Source organism: Calypte anna, chromosome 1 (genome assembly GCF_003957555.1).
Source record: "Calypte anna isolate BGI_N300 chromosome 1, bCalAnn1_v1.p, whole genome shotgun sequence".
Lineage (NCBI taxonomy): Eukaryota > Metazoa > Chordata > Aves > Apodiformes > Trochilidae > Calypte > Calypte anna.
Window position 1 is genome coordinate 64358608 of NC_044244.1, and position 22199 is coordinate 64380806.

The 22199-nt window shown below is 46.2% G+C and overlaps 1 protein-coding gene and 2 long non-coding RNA genes across 3 annotated transcripts; all 3 read right to left on the reverse strand.

Moving 5' to 3' along the window:
- Positions 1-1284: 1284 nt before the first annotated feature.
- LOC115598214 lies at positions 1285-4664 on the reverse strand. The gene is made up of 8 exons (XM_030449412.1): positions 4650-4664; positions 4172-4247; positions 4001-4062; positions 3478-3550; positions 2435-2488; positions 2175-2276; positions 1856-1941; positions 1285-1482 (listed from the first exon to the last, which is right to left on the reverse strand). The coding sequence occupies exons 1-8, from the start codon at positions 4662-4664 to the stop codon at positions 1285-1287; spliced, it is 666 nt and encodes a 221-aa protein (XP_030305272.1).
- Positions 4665-14427: 9763 nt separating this feature from the next.
- LOC115600406 lies at positions 14428-15961 on the reverse strand. Its single transcript, XR_003988938.1, has 3 exons — positions 15766-15961; positions 14830-14987; positions 14428-14459 (listed from the first exon to the last, which is right to left on the reverse strand). It is a non-coding gene; the product is annotated as an uncharacterized LOC115600406 (long non-coding RNA).
- A 2141-nt stretch (positions 15962-18102) lies between these two features.
- LOC115599819 lies at positions 18103-19831 on the reverse strand. Its single transcript, XR_003988618.1, has 3 exons — positions 19695-19831; positions 19086-19147; positions 18103-18321 (listed from the first exon to the last, which is right to left on the reverse strand). It is a non-coding gene; the product is annotated as an uncharacterized LOC115599819 (long non-coding RNA).
- Positions 19832-22199: the final 2368 nt, after the last annotated feature.

Below are 22199 nucleotides of genomic sequence, written 5' to 3' on the forward strand. Positions count from 1 at the left end.
GGAAAAAGGGAAACTTTGCTGAGCTTTCCTTTACACAGCCTTCAGTTTTCCCAGGGAAATCTGTGGCAGCACAAAGAAATGCCTGAGTCTGACCCCTGCTTCTGCTATCAGACCCTGAGCAGCATTTCTTCCTCCTGGGAGCCCCGCTTCACTTCACTTACACCATCCCCAAACCCATCATTTCATGCTTCTTTTCTGCTACAACCTGATGACAACTTCCAGGGAAAGGAGCAATGCAGCTTCAGCAAGGGCTGGGCCCAGCTCAGAACCAAGTTCTCAGGTCCTCCTGGATTTTCCCCCTACCCTCCCCAGCCCCATCATGGCAACCTCCCTATCCCTCACAGAAAGTACCTCTGAAGGCAGGAGAACATCAAGGCCTTCTTTTTTCTTTGGTTGCACAGCTGGCAGGGCACCTACACACCAGGGAAGAACGGAGTCAATCACCACTTTAGTTCCTTTCCTGAGCAGTAGCATTCAGAGAGGAAGAACCTGGATCACTATTCCCTAACTCAGGACTCTCACCAGATTTCGGTGCCGGCTGAGAAGATACTTCTATTTTCTTCTTCTCCTTCTCTTCTTTTTCTGTAGGAAATTCCTTCTACAGGAGATCAAACACATGAGTTGGAAAGGGCAGAAACCAACATCATCTCCTTTGCCTTCAACTGACTGAATGAAAAACAATTTTTGATTCCACAAGGCAAAAGGGAAACTTTGCTGAGCTTTCCTTTACACAGCCTTCAGTTTTTCCAGGGAAATCTGTGGCAGCACAAAGAAATGCCTGAGTCTGACCCCTGCTTCTGCTATCAGACCCTGAGCAGCACTTCTTCCTCACGGGAGCCCCGCTTCACTTCACTTACACCATTCCCAAACCCATCATTTCATGCTTCTTTTCTGCTCCAACCTGATGACAACTTCCAGGGAAAGGAGCAAAGCAGCTGCAGCAATGGGCTGGGCCCAGCTCAGACCCAAGCTCTCAGGTCCTCCTGGATTCTTCCCCTACCCTCCCCAGCCCCATCATGGCAACCTCCCTATCCCGCACAGAAAGTACCTCTAAATACTCGAGAAATTCAAGGTCTTCTAAATGCAGCACTCCCATGCCTGGCAGGGTACCTAAACACCAGGGAAACATGGAGACATTCAGTGGATTTTGTTCTCTCTGCTTTGCCCATCACTCAGGCCCTGCAGTCCAAAGATGAGCAGTGCTTCTGCTGCACAAGGACAAACTACCCAGGGAGCCTTATCCAAGGCTTTCCTCACACCCAGCCACACCTTAATACCTTCCCTTCACAATGCTTCCTCCTCTTGCTCCCTTTCTCCAAGAAGGGGGCTGAGCAGAACAGCTGACACAGCTGACACCAACAACATCCAGGAAGAACCTGCATCACTATTCCCTAACTCAGGGCTCTCACCAGATTTCCGCACCTGCTCAGAAGCTCTTTCTTCCTTGTTCTCCTGCTTTTCTTTTTTCACAAGAACTTCCTTCTACAAGAAGAAGACCAGGCATGTTTCATCACACAGAGCAGCACCTTACAGACAAATCTCCCCCTTCTCTTGAGTCTGCATTTTGCATACGGAAAAAGATGCAGTTGACTGCATGGTTTGTCCCACAGCACAGCAGGAAAAACAGTGGCCAAAACTGAAGCCAACCAGCTGGAAACAAAGCTGCAGAACACCAAATATCTGACAAAATGACAAGGATTTGTCTGCATCATAAGCAGATGGCATCCATCTTCACTTCAGTCTGTAACACAACCTTCCTGCACAGGACTCTCCTTTCAGCATTATTCCTGATTGCTTTACCTTGGTGGCTAATACAATTTCCAGACTCTAATTCCCAATATTTGGCTTTACACACCTGCAGCCCAGAGCGTTCAGTGCCTTCCTTGAGGACTTCTTTTCCAGCTGATGGTGACACGTGGCAGGTAGATCCTGTGTGCTCCCCTGCAGTGAAACCCACAGATCTCTATAACCAGCATGCCTTCATGCTACTTCCTGACACCTACAATACATCTTCAAGAGTTGTGAGGAAAATCTTAGCACAAAATAACACCCCTCCCCCCTCAAATTTGTGGGCCACCACCAAAAGGTGGGCTCAGGAAATTAATACTAATCCAAAAGAGGCCCACTTGAAACCTTGGGTGCATATACACCATCCAAGGACCCCAACTTCCTACCAGGATTATTGCTGGATCCAAGGGGGGTGATCTCTTTTTTCTCTCTGCTTTTTTCTTGGTGATATTTTGTCTGTTCCTCTCCAGCCACACACAGGCTCCTCTCTGGAAGAGTTTAGAAAGGAAAGGGGTTGAGCCCAAATCCCCCAGGGTCGAGCAGCACTCTGGGGAGCTCTGTGATATCTGGGACATGATATTTGCTTTGGGCCCCCCCTCTTGGGGAGCCCTGCTCACTTTGTCAGGTATGACAGTGCTGCACCAACCTTGTGGGTCCTGAAACGTGGGAAGTCCTGTCTTCAGTGGTAGTTTTATTTCTACTGTAAAAAGGAAAATTTCTGAGTATCACTGCAAGTGGCCACAAATACATCCCTTCTGTTTCATCAAGGTGAGAGATCTCTCTCTCTGTCTCAGAATAAACAGTGTGCCAGGCAGTAACTAGCTACATTCTTCCAGCAATTTTCATTTCATTACAGAAAAGATGCAGACAGGCTGGAGAGGGTCCAGAAAAGGGCCACAAGGGTCATCAGAGGACTGGAGATTCTGTCATATAAGGAGAGGGGGAGAAAACTGCGTTTGTTCAGCCTGCAGAACAGAAGGCTTAGCAAACAGTTCTGGGATGGCCAGCTGGAAGGGCAAGAAGGATGGAAGTCCAAATACAATTCAAGAGAAGCATATGCATGGACATAAAACTCAATTCCAAAATCCCAACAGAAGACAAAAGGAAAAAGAACTCAAGAGAGCTGAACTCATCACTGACAAGAAACCAGAGAGCTGGCATTTTACACATCAACCAATAGAGTGACAACAATACATACTGGAGTGAGATAAAACCATGTGCTAGAATTTTCTACTAGTCCTAGAGGAAAGTATTGAGACACAAATTTTCCCTCAGCTCCACTCAAAACCCCTCCAAGAATCAGAAAAGAGCAGGCACAGCTTTTCCATCCAAAGAGACCAGCCAAAAAAGGCAATGCTACAGGAAAACTCAAGACGCTCCAGTCCTGATTCTCCCCTTATGCTGAACATATTTTTCACATGAACTGAGAGACACCACAGCAATAAAAGCAAGACGGGCACTTGCTTCAAACAGCACCCATTGGAATCCAAACACCACACTCTCTCTTCCCAGAGAAAGAACAAAAGGGAGAAAAAGCTCCTTTACTACTCTCCTGGTGGACACCAGGATTCACAGGCAAGGCAAACATTTGCTGTCTGACAAGTCAATCACCACTTTAGTTCCTTTCCCACGCAGTAACATTCACAGAGGGAGAACCTGGATCACTATTCCCTAACTCAGGACGCTCACCAGATTTCGGAGCCGGGTGAGAAACTACTTCTTTCTTGTTCTCCTGCTTTTCTTTTTTCACAAGAACGTACTTCTGCAAAAGAGCAAACACAAGACTTGGAAAGGGCAGAAACAAACATCATCTCCTTTGCCTTTCAGCTGACTGATTGAAAAACACTGTTCTCTTCTGCTAGGAAAAAGGGAAACTTTGCTGAGCTTTCCTTTACACAGCCTTCAGTTTTTCCAGGGAAATCTGTGGCAGCACAAAGAAATGCCTGAGTCTGACCCCTGCTTCTGCTATCAGACCCTGAGCAGCATTTCTTCCTCCTGGGAGCCCCGCTTCACTTCACTTACACCATCCCCAAACCCATCATTTCATCCTTCTTTTCTGCTACAACCTGATGACAACTTCCAGGGAAAGGAGCAATGCAGCTTCAGCAAGGGCTGGGCCCAGCTCAGAACCAAGTTCTCAGGTCCTCCTGGATTTTCCCCCTACCCTCCCCAGCCCCATCATGGCAACCTCCCTATCCCTCACAGAAAGTACCTCTGAAGGCAGGAGAACATCAAGGCCTTCTTTTTTCTTTGGTTGCACAGCTGGCAGGGCACCTACACACCAGGGAAGAACGGAGTCAATCACCACTTTAGTTCCTTTCCTGAGCAGTAGCATTCAGAGAGGAAGAACCTGGATCACTATTCCCTAACTCAGGACTCTCACCAGATTTCGGTGCCGGCTGAGAAGATACTTCTATTTTCTTCTTCTCCTTCTCTTCTTTTTCTGTAGGAAATTCCTTCTACAGGAGATCAAACACATGAGTTGGAAAGGGCAGAAACCAACATCATCTCCTTTGCCTTCAACTGACTGAATGAAAAACAATTTTTGATTCCACAAGGCAAAAGGGAAACTTTGCTGAGCTTTCCTTTACATGGCCTTCAGTTTTCCCAGGGAAATCTGTGGCAGCACAAAGAAATGCCTGAGTCTGACCCCTGCTTCTGCTATCAGACCCTGAGCAGCACTTCTTCCTCACGGGAGCCCCGCTTCACTTCACTTACACCATTCCCAAACCCATCATTTCATGCTTCTTTTCTGCTCCAACCTGATGACAACTTCCAGGGAAAGGAGCAAAGCAGCTGCAGCAATGGGCTGGGCCCAGCTCAGAACCAAGCTCTCAGGTCCTCCTGGATTCTTCCCCTACCCTCCCCAGCCCCATCATGGCAACCTCCCTATCCCGCACAGAAAGTACCTCTAAATACTCGAGAAATTCAAGGTCTTCTAAATGCAGCACTCCCATGCCTGGCAGGGTACCTAAACACCAGGGAAACATGGAGACATTCAGTGGATTTTGTTCTCTCTGCTTTGCCCATCACTCAGGCCCTGCAGTCCAAAGATGAGCAGTGCTTCTGCTGCACAAGGACAAACTACCCAGGGAGCCTTATACAAGGCTTTCCTCACACCCAGCCACACCTTAATACCTTCCCTTCACAATGCTTCCTCCTCTTGCTCCCTTTCTCCAAGAAGGGGGCTGAGCAGAACAGCTGACACAGCTGACACCAACAACATCCAGGAAGAACCTGCATCACTATTCCCTAACTCAGGACTCTCACCAGATTTCGGTGCTGGCTGAGAAGATACTTCTATTTTCTTCTTCTCCTTCTCTTCTTTTTGTGTAGGAAATTCCTTCTACAGGAGATAAAACACAAGAGTTGGAAAGGGCAGAAACCAACATCATCTCCTTTGCCTTTCAGCTGACTGACTGAAAAAGAATTTTCTATTCTGGTATTAAAAAGGGAAACTGTGCTGAGCTTTCCTTTACACAGCCTTCAGTTTTTCCAGGGAAATCTGTGGCAGCACAAAGAAATGCCTGAGTCTAACCCCTGCTCCTGCTATCAGACCCTGAGCAGCACTTCTTCCTCACGGGAGCCCCGCTTCATTTAACTTACACCATTCCCAAACCCATCATTTCATGCTTCTATTATCCTGCTTTGCTCCAGGGAAAAGCCCCGGCTTCCTGCTTCAACCGGATAACAACTTCCTGAAGAAGAGAGTGGATCAGGCCAAACTGTTTGTGTGAATTTACTTTATGTACAATTAGGACTTGTAATATATGTTAGTGAATTTGTGTTCATAACCAGTAGAATTCAGGGATAAACTAAGAAAGAAGTGACCAAAAGCAGATGAGACATGTCAAGACCCTAACGGGATTAACTTCTGTCTTGGAGATAATTAGAAGTGTAAGTCCTGGCACCACTGAGACAGCTGGGCACTGGGGGAGTGCAAACACCGGCACGAAAGGCAGGAGGAGGCTGCCAGAACTAGCAGATAAGGGGAAGCAGATAAGGGTCCAATTATCCTCTATAACAAGGGGATGAAGTCATCAAGAGCAAGAAAGGTAAAAAGTTCAACCCTGAGGAAGACTTCGTTACTTCATCTGAAGACCCTCAAAGACCCCCGAACACATCCCCAAAAAGACAACTCCGCCCAGACTCCACCTGTTATGAATATGTATGTAAGGATGATGTAACCTACACTTTTACTGTATAAATATCCTATCCCTTTCCCTTAACCCTTCGGAACTCTTTGTCCGGCGCAAGCTGGGGATTCCCCGGATCCAAAAATAAATACCTTTGCTGTTTAAAGACTCAAACTCTGTCTCTAAACAGTTTTGCTTGGCCTTTTTCGGCTTCATTTTGGTGACCGCGGCAGGACGGGACTCCGTCGTGCCGTGATCCAGAGGGGCCCGGGGACGCTTTTGGGGCCCCCCGACGAATTCTGTCGGATAAGCCTCCCCTACTCCCTTGGCTCCACACGCGGACAGACACCAGACCTACCTCATACTGAAAAGGTATTTATTTATATTTGTTTGGTTTCGAGGCCTCTAGGAAAGAGGGGGTTAGAGTCCCCCACGAGGTTTGAGTACTTAGGATTCACAGGGACGCGGGGGACGCCCCCAGGCTGACGGATTGGAGTCCAGTCTAGCGCTGAGTTCGTCCCTCTCCGGGGTTCAATTCCCCAGGAGAACTGAAGATCACAGCAGTGGGAAGATACACTCGGTGTTGTATTGTGTTGGTAAAGGGTTTTTGGTAATGCTGTGGTTCATATGATCATATGGTGATTGATGATCATGTTGTATTACTTGCGAGTAATATAGGTGTTTTGAGTGTTTGGTGTTAATTCTCTCTTTAAGAGAATTAAGTGTGTTGGGTAATTACGCGTCCCCATCAAAGAAAAGTTTTATAGCCTTATCTTTGGGGGGGGGTCGCGGGGGCAGCCGCAACACCGGCAGGTATTCGAGGTTCATAGCGGCATCTTGTGACCATAGGTGGTAAAGCAACGTGTAAGGTTTTGGTGTAAAAGTTTACCCGCGCAGAGTTCCGACTGAAAGTGTGTGTGTGTGCGAAAGCGAGTGACTGAGACGCAATTTAATTGCGAAGCGAGTGCGGAGTCCCGATCTGCGTTTCTGCGCCACCCGCGAGGGGGCCGGCCAGAGACGGACGAAGCGACTGGTGTGAACGTGGATTGTGGAAACAAAAATAAGAAGTGCGCTTGAATGCTAGAATAAGTTGAGTAAGGTGTTGAAATTGTAAGTTGCTGAAATCTGAATAGAATTTGGTAATCCAGAAAGGGTTCTAATAGTTGTAACCTCGTGATTAGGCATAATGGGGACTGAACAGAGTAAGGAAATTGATGCTAAAACCCCCTTGGGATGCATTTTAAAACATTGGAAAGAACTTGGTGGAATCCCGGGGGGAAATATAAGGAAAAAGACACTTGTGAAATATTGTCAAGATTGGTGGCCGCTGTATAAACTAAATGAGGGGGAAAGGTGGCCACCGGAGGGAAGTTTAAATTAAAATACCATTCAACAACTTATGTTGTTTCTCCATAGAAGAGGAAAGTGGGATGAAGTGATATATGCAGACATGTTTAAGGGATAAGCCAGAATGGCAAAAGGATTGTGGAACAAATGTATCACCCCAAGATCCCTTGGTTTTAGCCCTGGAACGGGATCAGAAGAACAGCGAAGTTAAGGAACGCTGTGGTGATGCTTGTAGTACAGGGAAACGATGCCTTAAGTTGAAAGAAAAAAGCAGTGATGCAGAAAGTACCATTAGCCTCCAAGAATATCAGCCTCTTGTGCTAGGATGTGGAATACCGCTGCCAATGGCACAACAAGAAAGCAGCAGTAGCTCCGCAGAATTGGAAAGCAAGAAAAGAGAGGAATTGGAAAGTGAGGAGAGAGAGGAATTGGAATGTGTTCCGCAAAAAATTGGCGGGGGAAGACAAAGACAAGGAGAAAGCCCCGAAGGAGACAGGGAAAAAGGTGAAGAAGAAAGAGAATAGAGCAGACACCGAAAACCTGAGAGATGATTCCGGAGAAGGAACTAGCCATTCATATTACACAAGGGCGACCGAGCGAAAGGAAAAGGAAAGGGAGGCAGAAATGGCAAAGATAGAAGAAAGAGCAAAATTGGAATTAGAGAAAGCGAGATTAGAAGCAAAGATAGCTAAGGTAGAAGCCAAAGCTGAGGCAGAGAGAGCAAGGCTAGAAGCAGCAAGACTAGAAGCAGAGAAAGCTAGGATAGAGGCTAAAGCTGAGGCAGACAGGGTAACACTAGAAGCAGAGAAAGCAAGACCGGAGGCAGAAAAAGCTGAAGCAGAAAGGGTAAAAGCTCAGACCGGAGACGGTGAAGGAGAGGGAGAAAAAGAAATCCCAGAGGGCTATACAATAGCCCCTCTTCGGCAAGTAATGCCCAAATTAGGAGAACAAGCATGGATAAAAGTACCATTTACCACAAGCGACCTTAATAATTGGAGAGAGGATGTGAAAAATTTAAGGAGAGACCCAGAAGGAGTCGCTAGGAGGTTTGAATTAACTGCAAAGAATTTAGACGTTGACTGGGGAGATATCGATTTAATGCTATCTGAATTATCAGAGACAGAAAAGGAACTTGTTTTAAAAACTGGAAGGGAACGGGCTGAACTGCTACAGGAGCCTGTGGATGTCGTATTTCCGACCAGTAATCCAAACTGGGATCCAAACAACCCACGCCAATATGATTTATTGCTGCAATACAGAAGGCTAATTGCACAGGGCTTGCGAAGAGCAATACTGAAAGCAGTAAACTGGGCAGCCCTGTTTGAACTAAGACAAGGACAGAATGAAACACCAACAGACTTTTTAGAAAGGCTTAGAGCGGCAATGAGACAATATACCCCCTTAGACCCTGGGTCAGAAATAGGTAAACAACAACTGCTGGGATTGGTAATGGGGCAGTGTTGTGCAGATATCAGAAAGAAATTGCAAAAACTTGAATATCCTGCAAATAGAGATCTGGAAATGTTAATGAATGAGGCTTGGAAAGTGTATAACAACAGGGAACAAGAAAGAGACAAGAAAGAGGGTAAGAAACTTGCCAGAATTATAGCAGCAGTAAACGCATGCCCAAAGCCTCCAAGTGCTAGAGGTAGAGGGCGTGGTTATTCTATGAAAGGAAGAGGAAGGTTTCAGCAAAATAAGGTGGACCCGAATCAATGCTTTTATTGCCACCAAATGGGACACTGGCAACGAGAATGCCCTAAATTAAAAAGAGAACTTGGAGGGCATCTGTTGTTCCAGTTGCTCATGACACTGATAACTGAAGAGGACCGGTGAGTCATTCCCTAGCAGACCCACTGGTTAAAATAAAGCTAGGGGAAGATAAAGAGGAACTGGATTTTTTAATTGACACTGGAGCTACCTATTCAGTCTTAAATCAGGAATTAATACCAAAATCTGATGAATTTGTACATGCTGTGGGGGCGACAGGCCAAGCAGAAAAGGCTTTCTTCCTGAAACCTCTTAAATACAAAATTGGGAAACAGATGGGGATTCATCAATTCTTATACTTACCTAATTCTCCAAAACCTCTGCTAGGGAGAGATTTGTTAGAGAATTTAGGGGCAGTAATAAAATTTGATAAAAACAAACTTGAACTCCAGGTAAATGAAGAACAATTCATAACTGCCCTAAGTCTGACTATCAGTTGTGTTAAACCAGAATCTGATAATCATAACATCACCCGAATCACAAACGGAACATATCCGTCCGTGTGGGCAACTGATGTACCTGGAAAATCAAAACAGGCTGCTCCCATTGTTATCGAATTAATACCAGGGGCCAAACCAGTAAATAGAAAGCAATACCCCCTGAGGCTAGAAGATAGGAAGGGAATAGAGCCATTGATAGAGAGGTTTTTAGAATTAGGGTTATTGATAGAATGTGAATCAGATTTCAATACACCAATATTACCAGTCAAGAAACCAAATGGGACTTACAGACTGGTACAGGATTTAAGGGCTGTAAATGATATTACAGAGACTCTACATCCAGTGGTAGCCAATCCTTATACACTTTTGACCAAACTCAAAGATAATCTGATCTGGTTTACAGTGTTAGATTTGAAAGATGCATTTTTCTGCCTTACCTTAGCCCCAGAAAGCCAAAAGATTTTTGCCTTTGAATGGGAATCTGTTGGTAAAGGGAGAAAACACAACTAACCTGGACGGTGTTACCTCAAGGTTATAAAAATAGCCCTACAATATTTGGAAATCAATTGGCCAAAGAATTGGAACAGTGGGAGCGGCCACAGGGAGAGGGCACCCTTCTGCAATATATGGATGATTTACTGATAGCAACTGAAACAGAAGAACAATGTGTTGAGTGGACAATCTCGTTGTTAAATTTCTTGGGTTTAAATGGTTATCGAGTCTCCCAACAGAAAGCACAGCTGGTGCAAGAAAAGGTGGTCTACCTTGGATACGAGATCTCTGGAGGACAGAGATCCCTAGGAACAGCGAGGAAAGAAGCCATCTGCCAGATGCCCAGGCCTGAAACCGTGAGAGACCTGCGAGCCTTCCTGGGAGTGACAGGTTGGTGTCGCCTGTGGATATACCAGTACGGCATACTTGCTAAACCCCTCTATGGTTTGCTGAAAGAGTCTAAATATATTCTGCTCTGGACTCCTGAGGCAGAAACAGCCTTTAAAAGACTGAAACAAGAACTGATGAAAGCCCCGGCATTAGGCCTGCCCGATGTAACAAAACCATTTTGTCTGTTCTCACATGAGCGCCAGGGAATGGCCCTGGGAGTCCTAGCTCAACAACTGGGACCATACAAAAGGGCTGTGGCTTACTTCTCTAAGCAACTAGACGAAGTAAGTAAAGGATGGCCCACATGCTTGAAGGCAGTGGCTGCAGTAATCATAAACATAGAAGAGGCCAGAAAATTCACTGTGGGCCAGAAAATGACTGTATTAGTGTCCCACACTGTGTCAGCGGTGCCGGAGCAGAAGGGTGGCCATTGGCTGTCACCTTCTTGATTCCTGAAGTACCAGGCAATTTTAGTTGAATCAGATGACATAACCATTCAAGTCACTAATGTTGTCAACCCAGCATCATTCCTAGAAGGAAGAGTGTCAGCAGAGCTAATTGAGCATGACTGTCTAGAAACCATCGAGGCTGTGTACTCCAGTCGTCCGGATCTCAAGGAGGAGCCACTCGAAGGAGCAGATGACTGGTTCTCGGATGGCAGTAGCTTCGTAAAGCAGGGAGTAAGGATGGCTGGCTACGTAGTAACTACAACAGAGCGATAATCGAATCAGATCCCTTGCCTGTGGGAACTTCAGCACAGAAGGCCGAACTACTAGCTCTTACCCGAGCCCTCGAGCTGGCAAAAGGGAAAAGAATTAATATATGGACGGACTCTAAGTATGCTTTCTCTGTCGTACATGCCCATGGGGCAATCTGGAAGGAGCGAGGACTGCTGACTGCCCAGGGAAGACCCATAAAATATGCAACAGAAGTCCTACAGTTGCTGGAGGCTGTTCAGCTCCCAACCCAAGTGGCCATAATGTATTGCAAGGGGCACCTGAAAGGTAACACCGTTCCAGAAATAGGTAATAGAGCAGCAGATGCAGAAGCTAAATTAGCTGCTGCAAGATCCAATGATTTAGTATTGGCCCTGGTACCAGAAGAATTAGACACTAATTTTCAACCAGAGTACCAGGAATCAGACCATAAGTGGATACAAAGAAACAAAGGTAAAATGTTAGATAATGGATGGGGTCAGCTAGAAACAGAACAACTAGTGCTGCCAGAGAAATTAGTATGGCAATTTGTAAAGACAGAACATGACAAGGCCCATTGGGGATTAGATCCCCTTTATCAGCATTTAAAAGTTAGAATAGCAGGGCCAAAGCTGTTTACAGCAGTGAAACAGGTCACATCCCAATGTGAGCGCTGTTTGAAAAATAATCCAAACACGGGAACAAAGGTTCACCAGGGAGTAATTGGTAGAGGAAAATTCCCAGGGGAAGTGTGGCAGATTGATTTCTCTGAACTTCCAAGGAAAGGGGGGTATAAGTACCTCTTGGTTTTGACTGATACATTTTCTGGGTGGCCTGAAGCGTTCCCATGCAGAACAAACAAAGAAAGAGAAGTAACTAAAGTCTTGTTTAATTAAATCATTCCGAGGTTTGGGGTGCCCAGGAGCATCTCCTCGGACAGAGGCTCGCACTTTTGTGCTAAAATTGTACGAGCAATAAGTAAGGCACTGCAAATCAAATGGCAGTTGCACACGCCTTATAGACCTCAAGCTAGTGGGCAAGTGGAAAAGATGAATCATCTTATAAAACAACAAATTGCAAAAATATGCCAGGAAACTAATTTGCACTGGTACCAAGCCTTACCTATTGCTCTAATCAGACTAAGGGTGAAGCCCCGGTCAAAAGAAAAATTGAGCCCGTTTGAAATCTTATATGGGAGACCTTATGCCATGCAGACTGTAAATAGTGAGGCTGTAGATCAAATAGGTAATCAATATGTGTATGATTATGTTATAGCTGTGGGGAAGCACTTTGATAAAAATGCCACGGTGGTGATGGATCACCAATCTAAGCAACCAGATTGTAAACTGCATCCTTTTAATCCTGGTGATTGGGTATATGTTCAGAATCTTTTAGGGAAACCTCTGCAAGAGAAATGGGAAGGACCCTTTCGAGTGTTGCTCACCACCTTCACTGCAGTCCGAATTAAGGAGCGACCCACCTGGATCCACTACTCCCGAGTCAAGAGGGCCCCTGAACATTGCCAAGAACGTTCCTGAACAAGCTCAACATTATGGACTGGCGATCTTTAATGTTGGTGCTTGGACTCTGTATAAGTATGGCCTTATCACAAAACATTGCTCGGGGATGGCCACTGTCGGGTGCACGAATAGTTAAGGCACTGCCATGGGTTGGTACACCACGCGTGGCATTACACCCTGAGTCTGGCTTAAACATTCATGTGTTACGTAACGACCAGCTGTATGAGCAAAAAGGCTGGAGTCAAAATAATGGCCAATTAGATTCATTAACAGGGGAAGAAGGGGATGAAATCCAGATAGAGTGTAAGAGTAATACTGTGAAAAGACAGGACGGTGATCTAATCAAACTAACTGTGAAACCTTTGAGACCTGTGTCACTAACACTTAACCTGGGACCCGGGATATGGGTCAGAAGGGAGGGACCAGCCTCTTGCACCTGGGAAGGGGATAAAGAAAAGGAAAGATACGAAGCTCAGTGTGAAGTAAAGATAATACTGGAACATCCAATCGCAGTCATGTGTATGGTCTAGCAAATACGGAGCTGCTTCCGACATGTTTCCTATAAAACTCACTGAGCGTTCCAACGCTCCAGTATCTAATAAAAAGACTGCAAAGACTCCTCTTCCAAGCTGCAACAGAGCATACAATTTGACCCACGCAGGACCTCAAGTGGTTAGGCAATCAAATGGGTTAAAAATTGAAGCTAAGTATACTCTGTATCACGATGTACCGCATTTGCAGATAGGCATGAATATTGATCTTTTGAAGGCAATGCTTATACACCCTGACATAAAATAATTAGTCCGTGAAGTTAACAGAACTACACAATGCATGCTTTGGCAAGTAAGACATGATTCAAAAGGTATACAGCAGGTGCTAACAAAGATAGAACGAGTAGGGAAGCGTCACGCATGGGATATCTTTACAGGATGCTCCCCTGTGACTGCGCAAGTACTCCATTACCTGATATACCCTCTAATAGTCATGGTTGTGATGATTCTCATGTTCTCCTTCTTCAATGTGTGGCTATACTATAAATTGAATGATGTAGTCAAAAGGATCCGAGTACTGTGGACAATGGTTCAAAGGCATGAGAACCTTCCCTTGGAACTTGACGAAGGATTTCGTAAGTTCTAAGGAAAGGGGGGAATGAAGAAGAGAGTGGATCAGGCCAAACTGTTTGTGTGAATTTGCTTTATGTACAATTAGGACTTGTAATATATGTTAATGAATTTATGTTCATAACCAGTAGAATTCAGGGACTAAAGAAACTAAGAAAGAAGTGACCAAAAGCAGATGAGACATGTCAAGACCCTAATGGGATTAACTTCTGTCTTGGAGATAATTAGAAGTGTAAGTCCTGGCACCACTGAGACAGCTGGGCACCGGGGGAGTGCAAACACCGGCACGAAAGGCAGGAGGAGGCTGCCAGAACTAGCAGATAAGGGGAAGCAGATAAGGGTCCAATTATCCTCTATAACAAGGGGATGAAGTCATCAAGAGCAAGAAAGGTAAAAAGTTCAACCCTGAGGAAGACTTCGTTACTTCATCTGAAGACCCTCAAAGACCCCCGAACGCATCCCCAAAAAGACAACTCCGCCCAGACTCCACCTGTTATGAATATGTATGTAAGGATGATGTAACCTACACTTTTACTGTATAAATATCCTATCCCTTTCCCTTAACCCTTGGAATTCTTTATCCAGCACAAGCTGGGGGCTCCTCGGATCCGAAAATAAATACCTTTGCTGTTTAAAGACTCAAACTCTGTCTCTAAACAGTTTTGCTTGGCCTTTTTCGGCTTCACTGGGAAGGAAATCCCGAAATTCCCAGACCCGGGAAGCTTCCTGAGGGGGTGTTAATTGCCAGGAAAAAGGCAGGCTGAAAGAAAGAAAAAAAAAAAATTAAAAAACCGGAGCAGGAGAGAGACCCTGGGTTAGGAAGGAGGAGAGGGGAGTGAAATTCTCCAAGCTCCTGATTTAAAGCCACGAACACAAGGAGCCTGCACAGTGAGAGCAGAGCACAGTGCCCGTGGGCACTGCAGACCAGGTCGGTGACCACCTGAAGAACCTGAAAGTGGCCCCGGGAGCCCACGGATACCCCCAGGGGACGGAGGGAACTGGGGAGGGGGTTGCTAGAGCCCTTCAGGGATCTTCCAAAAGTCCTGGCAGCCTGGGGAAGACACACTGACTGGAGAGAAAGGAAAAAAAACAAAGCAAACCCAACTCTCAGCCCCCAGGTCCACACTCACCCTCTTTCCTAAAAAGCAGCAGCAGCAGCAGCAGCAGAGCCGAGCTCGGCCTGCACAAAGTCCCTACGAAATGCTCCAAGCTTCTGGGAAGGAAATCCCGAAATTCCCAGCCCCGGGAAGCTTCCTCAGGGGGTGTTCATTGCCAGGAAAAAGGCAGGCTGAAGGAAAGAAAAAAAAAAAAATTAAAAAACTGGAGCAGGAGAGAGACCCTGGGTTAGGAAGGAGGAGAGGGGAGTGAAATTCTCCAAGCTCCTGATTTAAAGCCACGAACACAAGGAGCCTGCTTGGAATGCAGGGCGAGAGAAAAGAAAAAAAAAACAACAAAACTGGAGCAGGAGAGAGACCCTGGGTTAGGAAGGAGGAGAGGGAAGGAGAGAGGGGGGAATCCCTGGCTTGGAGGCTGCTGCTGGGTGGCTCAGTGGAACGGGCAATGCCTCGGGGCCCTGGAGGATTCCCGGTTCGTGCCCCCAGGGCAAACCCCCCCAAAAAAAAAAAAAAAAAGCCTTTTCAGTCTTTTTTTTGTCTGTTTTTCAGTCTTTGTTTGCCTCTCCCTCTCTCTCTTCTTAGAAAGAGAAAGGGGCAGGGTCCAAAAAAGTCCAGGATCCCTTCTGGAAAAGGGAGGAGAAAGGGCATTTTTGGTCCACTTTCTGGGTTGGAAGGTCAAAAGAGGGGGGTTTGGGGTTGTGCAAAACGGGGGCTTGGAGGTGGAAAAGGGGGATTGGGGGCTGAATTTTGGCCAGAAACTCTGGGATTTAGGCTCAGAAAGGGATATTTAGGGGGGAAGAGGGGGATTTAGTGTTGACAAAGGGTCGTTTTGGGACAAAATCCCCCCAGTTTGGGGTGGAAAAAAACCAAAACAAAGCGACCCCCAAGGTTTCAGTCTTTTTTTCCCTATCCCTCTCTTCTTGGAAACACAGCCCCCAGGTCCACACTCACCCTCTTTCCTAAAAAGCAGCAGCAGCAGCAGCAGAGCCCAGCTCAGCCTGCACAAAGTCCCTCCGAAATGCTCCAAGCTGCTGCTTTTGAAGGCACCAGAGCCGGGAGCCCGAGCAGGGCAAGGCTGGGAAGGAAATCCCCAAATTCCCAGCCCCGGGAAGCTCCCTCAGGGGGTGTTCATTGCCAGTTCATCTGCAGGGCGAGAGAAAAAAAAAAAAAAAAAAAAACCGAGAAAAAAAAACCGGAGCAGGAGAGAGCCCCTCGGTTAGGAGCAAGGGGGGGGGGGGGGGAATCCCCGGCTCGGGGGCTGCTGGGCGCCGGGTCCCCGCGCCGAGAGGACTTGGGGCGCGCAGGGGGGGGGGTCCCGCGGGGGAGCTGCGTGGCTCAGTGGAACGGTCAATGCCTTGGAACCCTGGGCTAAGCAGGGGCGGCCCCGGTTCGCGCCCCCAGGGCAAACCTCGGAGATGGGCTCGGCCTGCAGACACCGACACGCCCAGAGCCACAGCCACGCCCCCGAGTGGGAGGGGAAAAAAAAAAAAAAAAAAAAAAAAAGCTCCCCCATTTTTTTTTTTTCAGGCTTCTTTTTGCCCATCCCTTTCTCTCTTCTCCGAAACACAGGCTGGGCTCTGAAAGGGGGATTTTGGTAAAAAGTCAAGGACTTACAGCCTAGGGTCAAAAAAAAAAAGGTCCAGGAAATCTTGGGGAAAAGGGAGGAGCAGGAGGAGGGGGGTTTCAAAGGGCATTTGTGGTCCACTTTCTGGGTTGGAAGGTCAAAAGGGGGGATTTGGGGTGAAAAAGGGGGGCTTTCAGGTGGAGAAGGGGGATTTGGGGTTGAATTCTGGTAAAAATCTCAGGGGTTCGGGCTGAAAAAGGGCTATTTAGGTGGGGAAAAGAGGGATTTTCTGTCGAAAAAGGGAATTGCTGCTCAAAACTCTCCTCCATTTGGGGTGGAAAAGGGCCATTTGGTTGCAAAGGGGTACGGGGCCACTGCCAAAGGCAGAGCACAGTGCCCGTGGGCACTGCAGACCAGGTCGGTGACCACCTGAAGAACCTGAAAGTGGCCCCGGGAGCCCACGGATACCCCCAGGGGACGGAGGGAACTGGGGAGGGGGTTGCTAGAGCCCTTCAGGGATCTTCCAAAAGTCCTGGCAGCCTGGGGAAGACACACTGACTGGAGAGAAAGGAACAAAACCAAAGCAAACCCAACTCTCAGCCCCCAGGTCCACACTCAGCCTCTTTCCTAAAAAGCAGCAGCAGCAGCAGCAGAGCCGAGCTCAGCCTGCACAAAGTCCCTACGAAATGCTCCAAGCTTCTGGGAAGGAAATCCCGAAATTCCCAGCCCCGGGAAGCTTCCTGAGGGGGTGTTAATTGCCAGGAAAAAGGCAGGCTGAAGGAAAGAAAAAAAAAAAAAAATTAAAACCGGAGCAGGAGAGAGACCCTGGGTTAGGAAGGAGGAGAGGGAAGGAGAGAGGGGGGAATCCCTGGCTTGGAGGCTGCTGCTGGGTGGCTCAGTGGAATGGGCAATGCCTCGGGGCCCTTGGAATGCAGGGCGAGAGAAAAGAAAAAAAAAACAACAAAACTGGAGCAGGAGAGAGACCCTGGGTTAGGAACGAGGAGAGGGAGGGAGTGGGTACAGACACACAGCAAAGGAATGAGCACATTGCTGGTGCCCAAGTGATTTCTGGAGCAGTCTTTCTACTTCCAAGGCCCTTTATGCACTCTTGAAAAGCAAACTATGTTTTTTGCTTCAGAAATGTGAGCTTTTCTATTCCATTTCATAAAGCAGGTGTGCAGAAAATGAAAAATGGAAAAGAGGAGAACGTGTGGTAGCAGTGAGAAATAAGGGTCAGAGGTTGATGAAAAATTTAAAATCAAAATCCAAATCAATTTTTTTACAAAAATTTTAAAAAAGGAGAGGGTGGGAAGGGCAGGGGAGGGAAGAAGAGGAAAGAGAAGGGAAGAGAGGGGATAGGGGATTTTAAAGGAGAGGGGAAAGGGGAGGGGAAAGGGAAGAGGAAAGAGGAGGGGAAGGGAAAATGGAGGGGAAAGAGGGGGAAGAAAGGGAATGGAAAGGGGGGAAGAAATGGAGGATAAAGGGGGGAGGAAGGGGGGGGAAGGGGGGGTTAATGGAGGTGGGGTAACGGGAGAGGGGGGAATGGGAGAGGAAAGAGGGAGGAGAAAGGAGAAGCAGAAAGAGAAAGGTGGAAAGGTGGAAAGGGAAAAGGAGGAAAGGGGAGAAGGAGAGGATTACGCAGGAGAGGAGTGGAGAGGGGGAAGGAAGGGGAAGAAAGGGGAGAGGGAGGTAGAGAAAGGAGAAGGAGAGGGATAGGGGAAGGGGGAGGGGGAGGGGAGGGAAGGGAATGGGATAGGAGGGAATAGGGAAGGAGAAGACGGAGAGGACTACACATCAAAAAACCACCAGGGCAGGGCACCAGGGCTGTCATCCATCCAGCAGACTCAGAACATTTATTCAGACTGACAGAAACATATTTTCATCGCTTCTGATCTATCAAAAGGTATGGAATAAGCTCCCAAAGATGTATAATTCATCAGTGTCTGGGGAGAAAAGAGACAAGATTCCTGGTGTTACTTTTACAGGAGAGAGGGGCAAAGAGGTCACTGTCAGAACATTACGGCTACGAAGCCAGAGCTGAACACTCTCTGTGATTAAAAGCAGACAGAAACAGAAGGAAATGGGCTCAGGGGCTTCCTGCAAAGCTGTGACTTTGGAGGAATCATTACAAAATAGCTGCAATTCCCTCTTGGACATCACAGAACATGTCTGATGCCATGGATGACAAAAATTCAGCTCCTTTGCCTGAACAATACTGAGTGATTTTTCTCTAAAAAACAGGGTAACTTTTGTCACTGATCATCCTCTTCTTGCCTATGCAAAAAAAGAAAAAGACTGACACAGAGGAGCTACAAACACAAGCAATGAGTAAGGGACAGCAAAACCCAAGAAATAACAGCATTTGTGTTATGGGCCTGTGCTGGAGAAGTGATGGCTCAGGGCTATGAAACTCTGCGGGGCTCCTTTTCTGGTTGGGATTGAGCATTAAGTCCAGGGAAAGATGACTTCAGCTGAAGCCAAGTGTATCTGTGGGGAGGAAATGGGTCACTTTTCTTTGTTCTTGTGGGTTTTGGGTTTTTTTTTTTCAGGCAAGTGCTTAAAGAGCATTTTGTAAGCAGAAAGTTTCTGTGTAAAGAGAGCAGAAAAAAAACCCCTGTGCTTAGCAAGGAACTAAACAGCTTTCAAGATGTTCTTTTTAAGAGTTAGGAGCAGTTATATTTTTCCTACCTCTAACATGACACCTTACCTTGTTCTTCATCTTACCATCTTCTTCTTAACAACTTCTTCAGAGATGAACTCATCCAGTTCCTGCTTGTATCCAGAAAATATCCCATTAACAGGAGTGCAAGATCCTAAAACATTCTAAAACCATCTTCCAATCCACACATAACCAGACAAAAACACCAAGGGCCAAACAAGTGAGGCCATAAACCAGCAGAGTGGAGGGAAGGGCCCTCTCTCCAGGACTAAAGGGAGAGCAGTGATCAAATTCACAGCTCCTCCAGGAGAACCCCATAAAAACCCAAATGCCTCCTACACACAGTGGATCTTCTACATTGAAGTATAAAATGAGATTTATTGCAGACTTATTTATTATTGTCATACAGCCTAGATAAGAAAATTTAATTTAAAGCTTAGCTAGGAAGATCCTGTGGCATCATCTTTGGTTTCTGGGCACTCTTGGGATACAGCCCTCAAAACCCAAACTTTTCACACCTAGATGTTGTGTTGGGATCAGGAGGAGTTACACCATGAGTAATCCCTGAAAAGGAGTTGCAACTTTAGGCTAAAAAGCACAACCTTGCTTACAGATGCTCTTCAGCAGTAGCTGAGGATGGGATTTCAAAATGTTTACCCTGACTGCAGAAGAGGAAATCCTGTTCATCAATGGTTCTGCTCCTATGGGTGAGCTGGGGATGCTTCCTACTGGACTTCTGTTCAGAACCAGACTGGTGCCAGGATGTCCCAGGTGAGCTGAATGGTGAACTGGATTTGCAGGCACTGATGGAAAGTGTTTTCTACCACCTTCCACCAAGCTTTCTGTTGGCTTTTCCTTTTCTTTTTTTCATCAGTTCTGAAACATTCAGACACAAAGAATTCTCTCTGGCAGGAACAGATTAGGAATGACCAAACCCATTTGACCTGAAGGGTTTCACAGCAGTCAAACCTGCAAGAGTTACCAAGACTTGGGACTGCTCAGCACTAAAGCTTCAAAGCAATCTGTGAATGGAGTTTGCTGTGGAATTTTGGGACAACTTCATCTACCTTGGATTTAGCCTCTCCCATTGTTTTTTCCAAGCCCAGGTTGGCTTCCTCCAGGTTCCTGCAGTGCCTTGTAGCAACTTCCAGTGAAGCTTCTGCCACAGACAGCTTTTTAATGTCAGCTCTCTGATGTTAAATGAAATGGTTAGATGAGCATGAAAGAAGTTATAAGGACATGAATTCTGTCTTTAACTTATTTGATTATACAGTTACAACTGTCTTGACTTCAGAAAGTAGGAAAATTTTGCAGTCAGCCCCTCCAAACTCATGGAGCAGCTCATGGAGATTTCTCTTTTCTAATACATAAACAAATAATATATTATATATTATAGATAATATTATACTTTTTGAACAGTACACCAGCATACACTGAATCATGTTATTTTTTTAACAAAACTCAAAGCAATCTGTTTGATGCAAAAGCCACAGGTTGACTGCAGATATTACTCTGGTGACTAAAGGCAGGACTTTGTATGAGATGGTTCTTGGGTCTCTTTCTGCATTCTACAAACAATTAAACTAATACATTCAATTAATATTAATTAAATTAAATAAAATTAATACATGAAATTAATACCAAGTTAATTTTAGAGTAACAACTCTCATAAATCTGGACAGTCCCTCCTTTTCTCCAGCCACCCACACAACTACCATCTCCCAAAGGAACCTGGGATTTTGGCACAAGGAATACAAAGTTTTTCCCAAGGGAAAACCATTGACAGAACTCCTCGAGTTCTTCCCCCTCTTCCCTCTTCAAGAAAATGAAAAATGAAGAATAAGGTGGTTATATCTGACACAAGCAGGTATTCACCTCACTCAAACACTCTGGGGTTGAGAAGAAGAAAGAAATGGAATTTTAAAGCACTGTGCACATCACTATTCACAGACAAACAGCACACCAGTGTCTAATGACTCAACAGGACTGGTTCCTGTTTTCCAGAAAGTAAAGATTAACAAAATGGGTACAGCAACTTTTAAACCTTTGCTCTGCCTGGCACTGGTGGAATTTGCAGAAAAATACTTTAGCCTTCTAACCAGTCTTCTGACCAGTTAATTAGCCTAACACAGCCACACAGAAGAAATTTAAAGATTGCTGCACATCACAAAATAGAGAAGAGAAAGCTTAGTGGCTGAAATTGACTTTTGTGAGGAACAGGCAGGTCCCAAAAGACAGAAGGCAGAAATGAACAGCAGAACATAGAGCCTTCAACACTGCAAAAAGTGTGTCCTTTACCTCCCTTTTCTTTAGTTTTTCAGCCTCACAGTTTAAGACTTGTTCTCTTAAACCAGCACACTTGGCCTTTAATTCCTTGTTCATCTTTTCCAGCGTGGAAACTTGCTTTTCAGCAGAGTTTATGGAAAATGTCATTAAAGCATCCCTGTGCAGCAGCTGATGGAATAAATGGCTTTCCCTCTGGAGCTGGGCCAATGCCTCCTGTGTGGACAGAATCACAGAACCACAGAATCAGTAAGGCTGGAAAAAACCTCTAGGATCCTCCAGTCCAACTGGGACACCAACACCACTAAACCATGTCCCCAAAGTGGGAATAATGTGCTCCACTCTCCCCTGAGGTGTTACTCAGGACTCCAGACCTGTCTGCCCAGCCCTGCCCCAGATGCCACACACCAACAGGATGCCTGCCCTATTCCCCTCAGAAATACCCTCAGGAAAAAATCCAGGATGCTTCCAGTTGTTGGAAGAGAGTTTTGGTGATGGTGAAGTTCTGCTCAGCACAAAACTCCAGCAGGAGACGTCCATTCTCATTACAGTTCCCAACACCATGCTTGCCCAGGACTCCTTTCCAGGCTTCATAGTTTTTTCCTACTCCGGTGCTGAAGTCACCATGGTTTATGATCTTCTCTGCAGGAACTTTTTGAGAGAGGCAGTGTAGATTTGGTGTAGAATTTGACTTTTGGTCAGGTTGGAGGGTTGGGGCATAAATCCTGAGGAGAAGAACATGGGGCTTGTTGTGGAGTGGGAGGCATAAGGAAATAACGCAATCAGTGACCTGACAGCAAATTTTTAAGTTTGGAGGCTTGGAATAGCTGTGAATAAAAGCAAAATCCTCATCTGTCAGCCCATCAGAGTCTTCCTGGG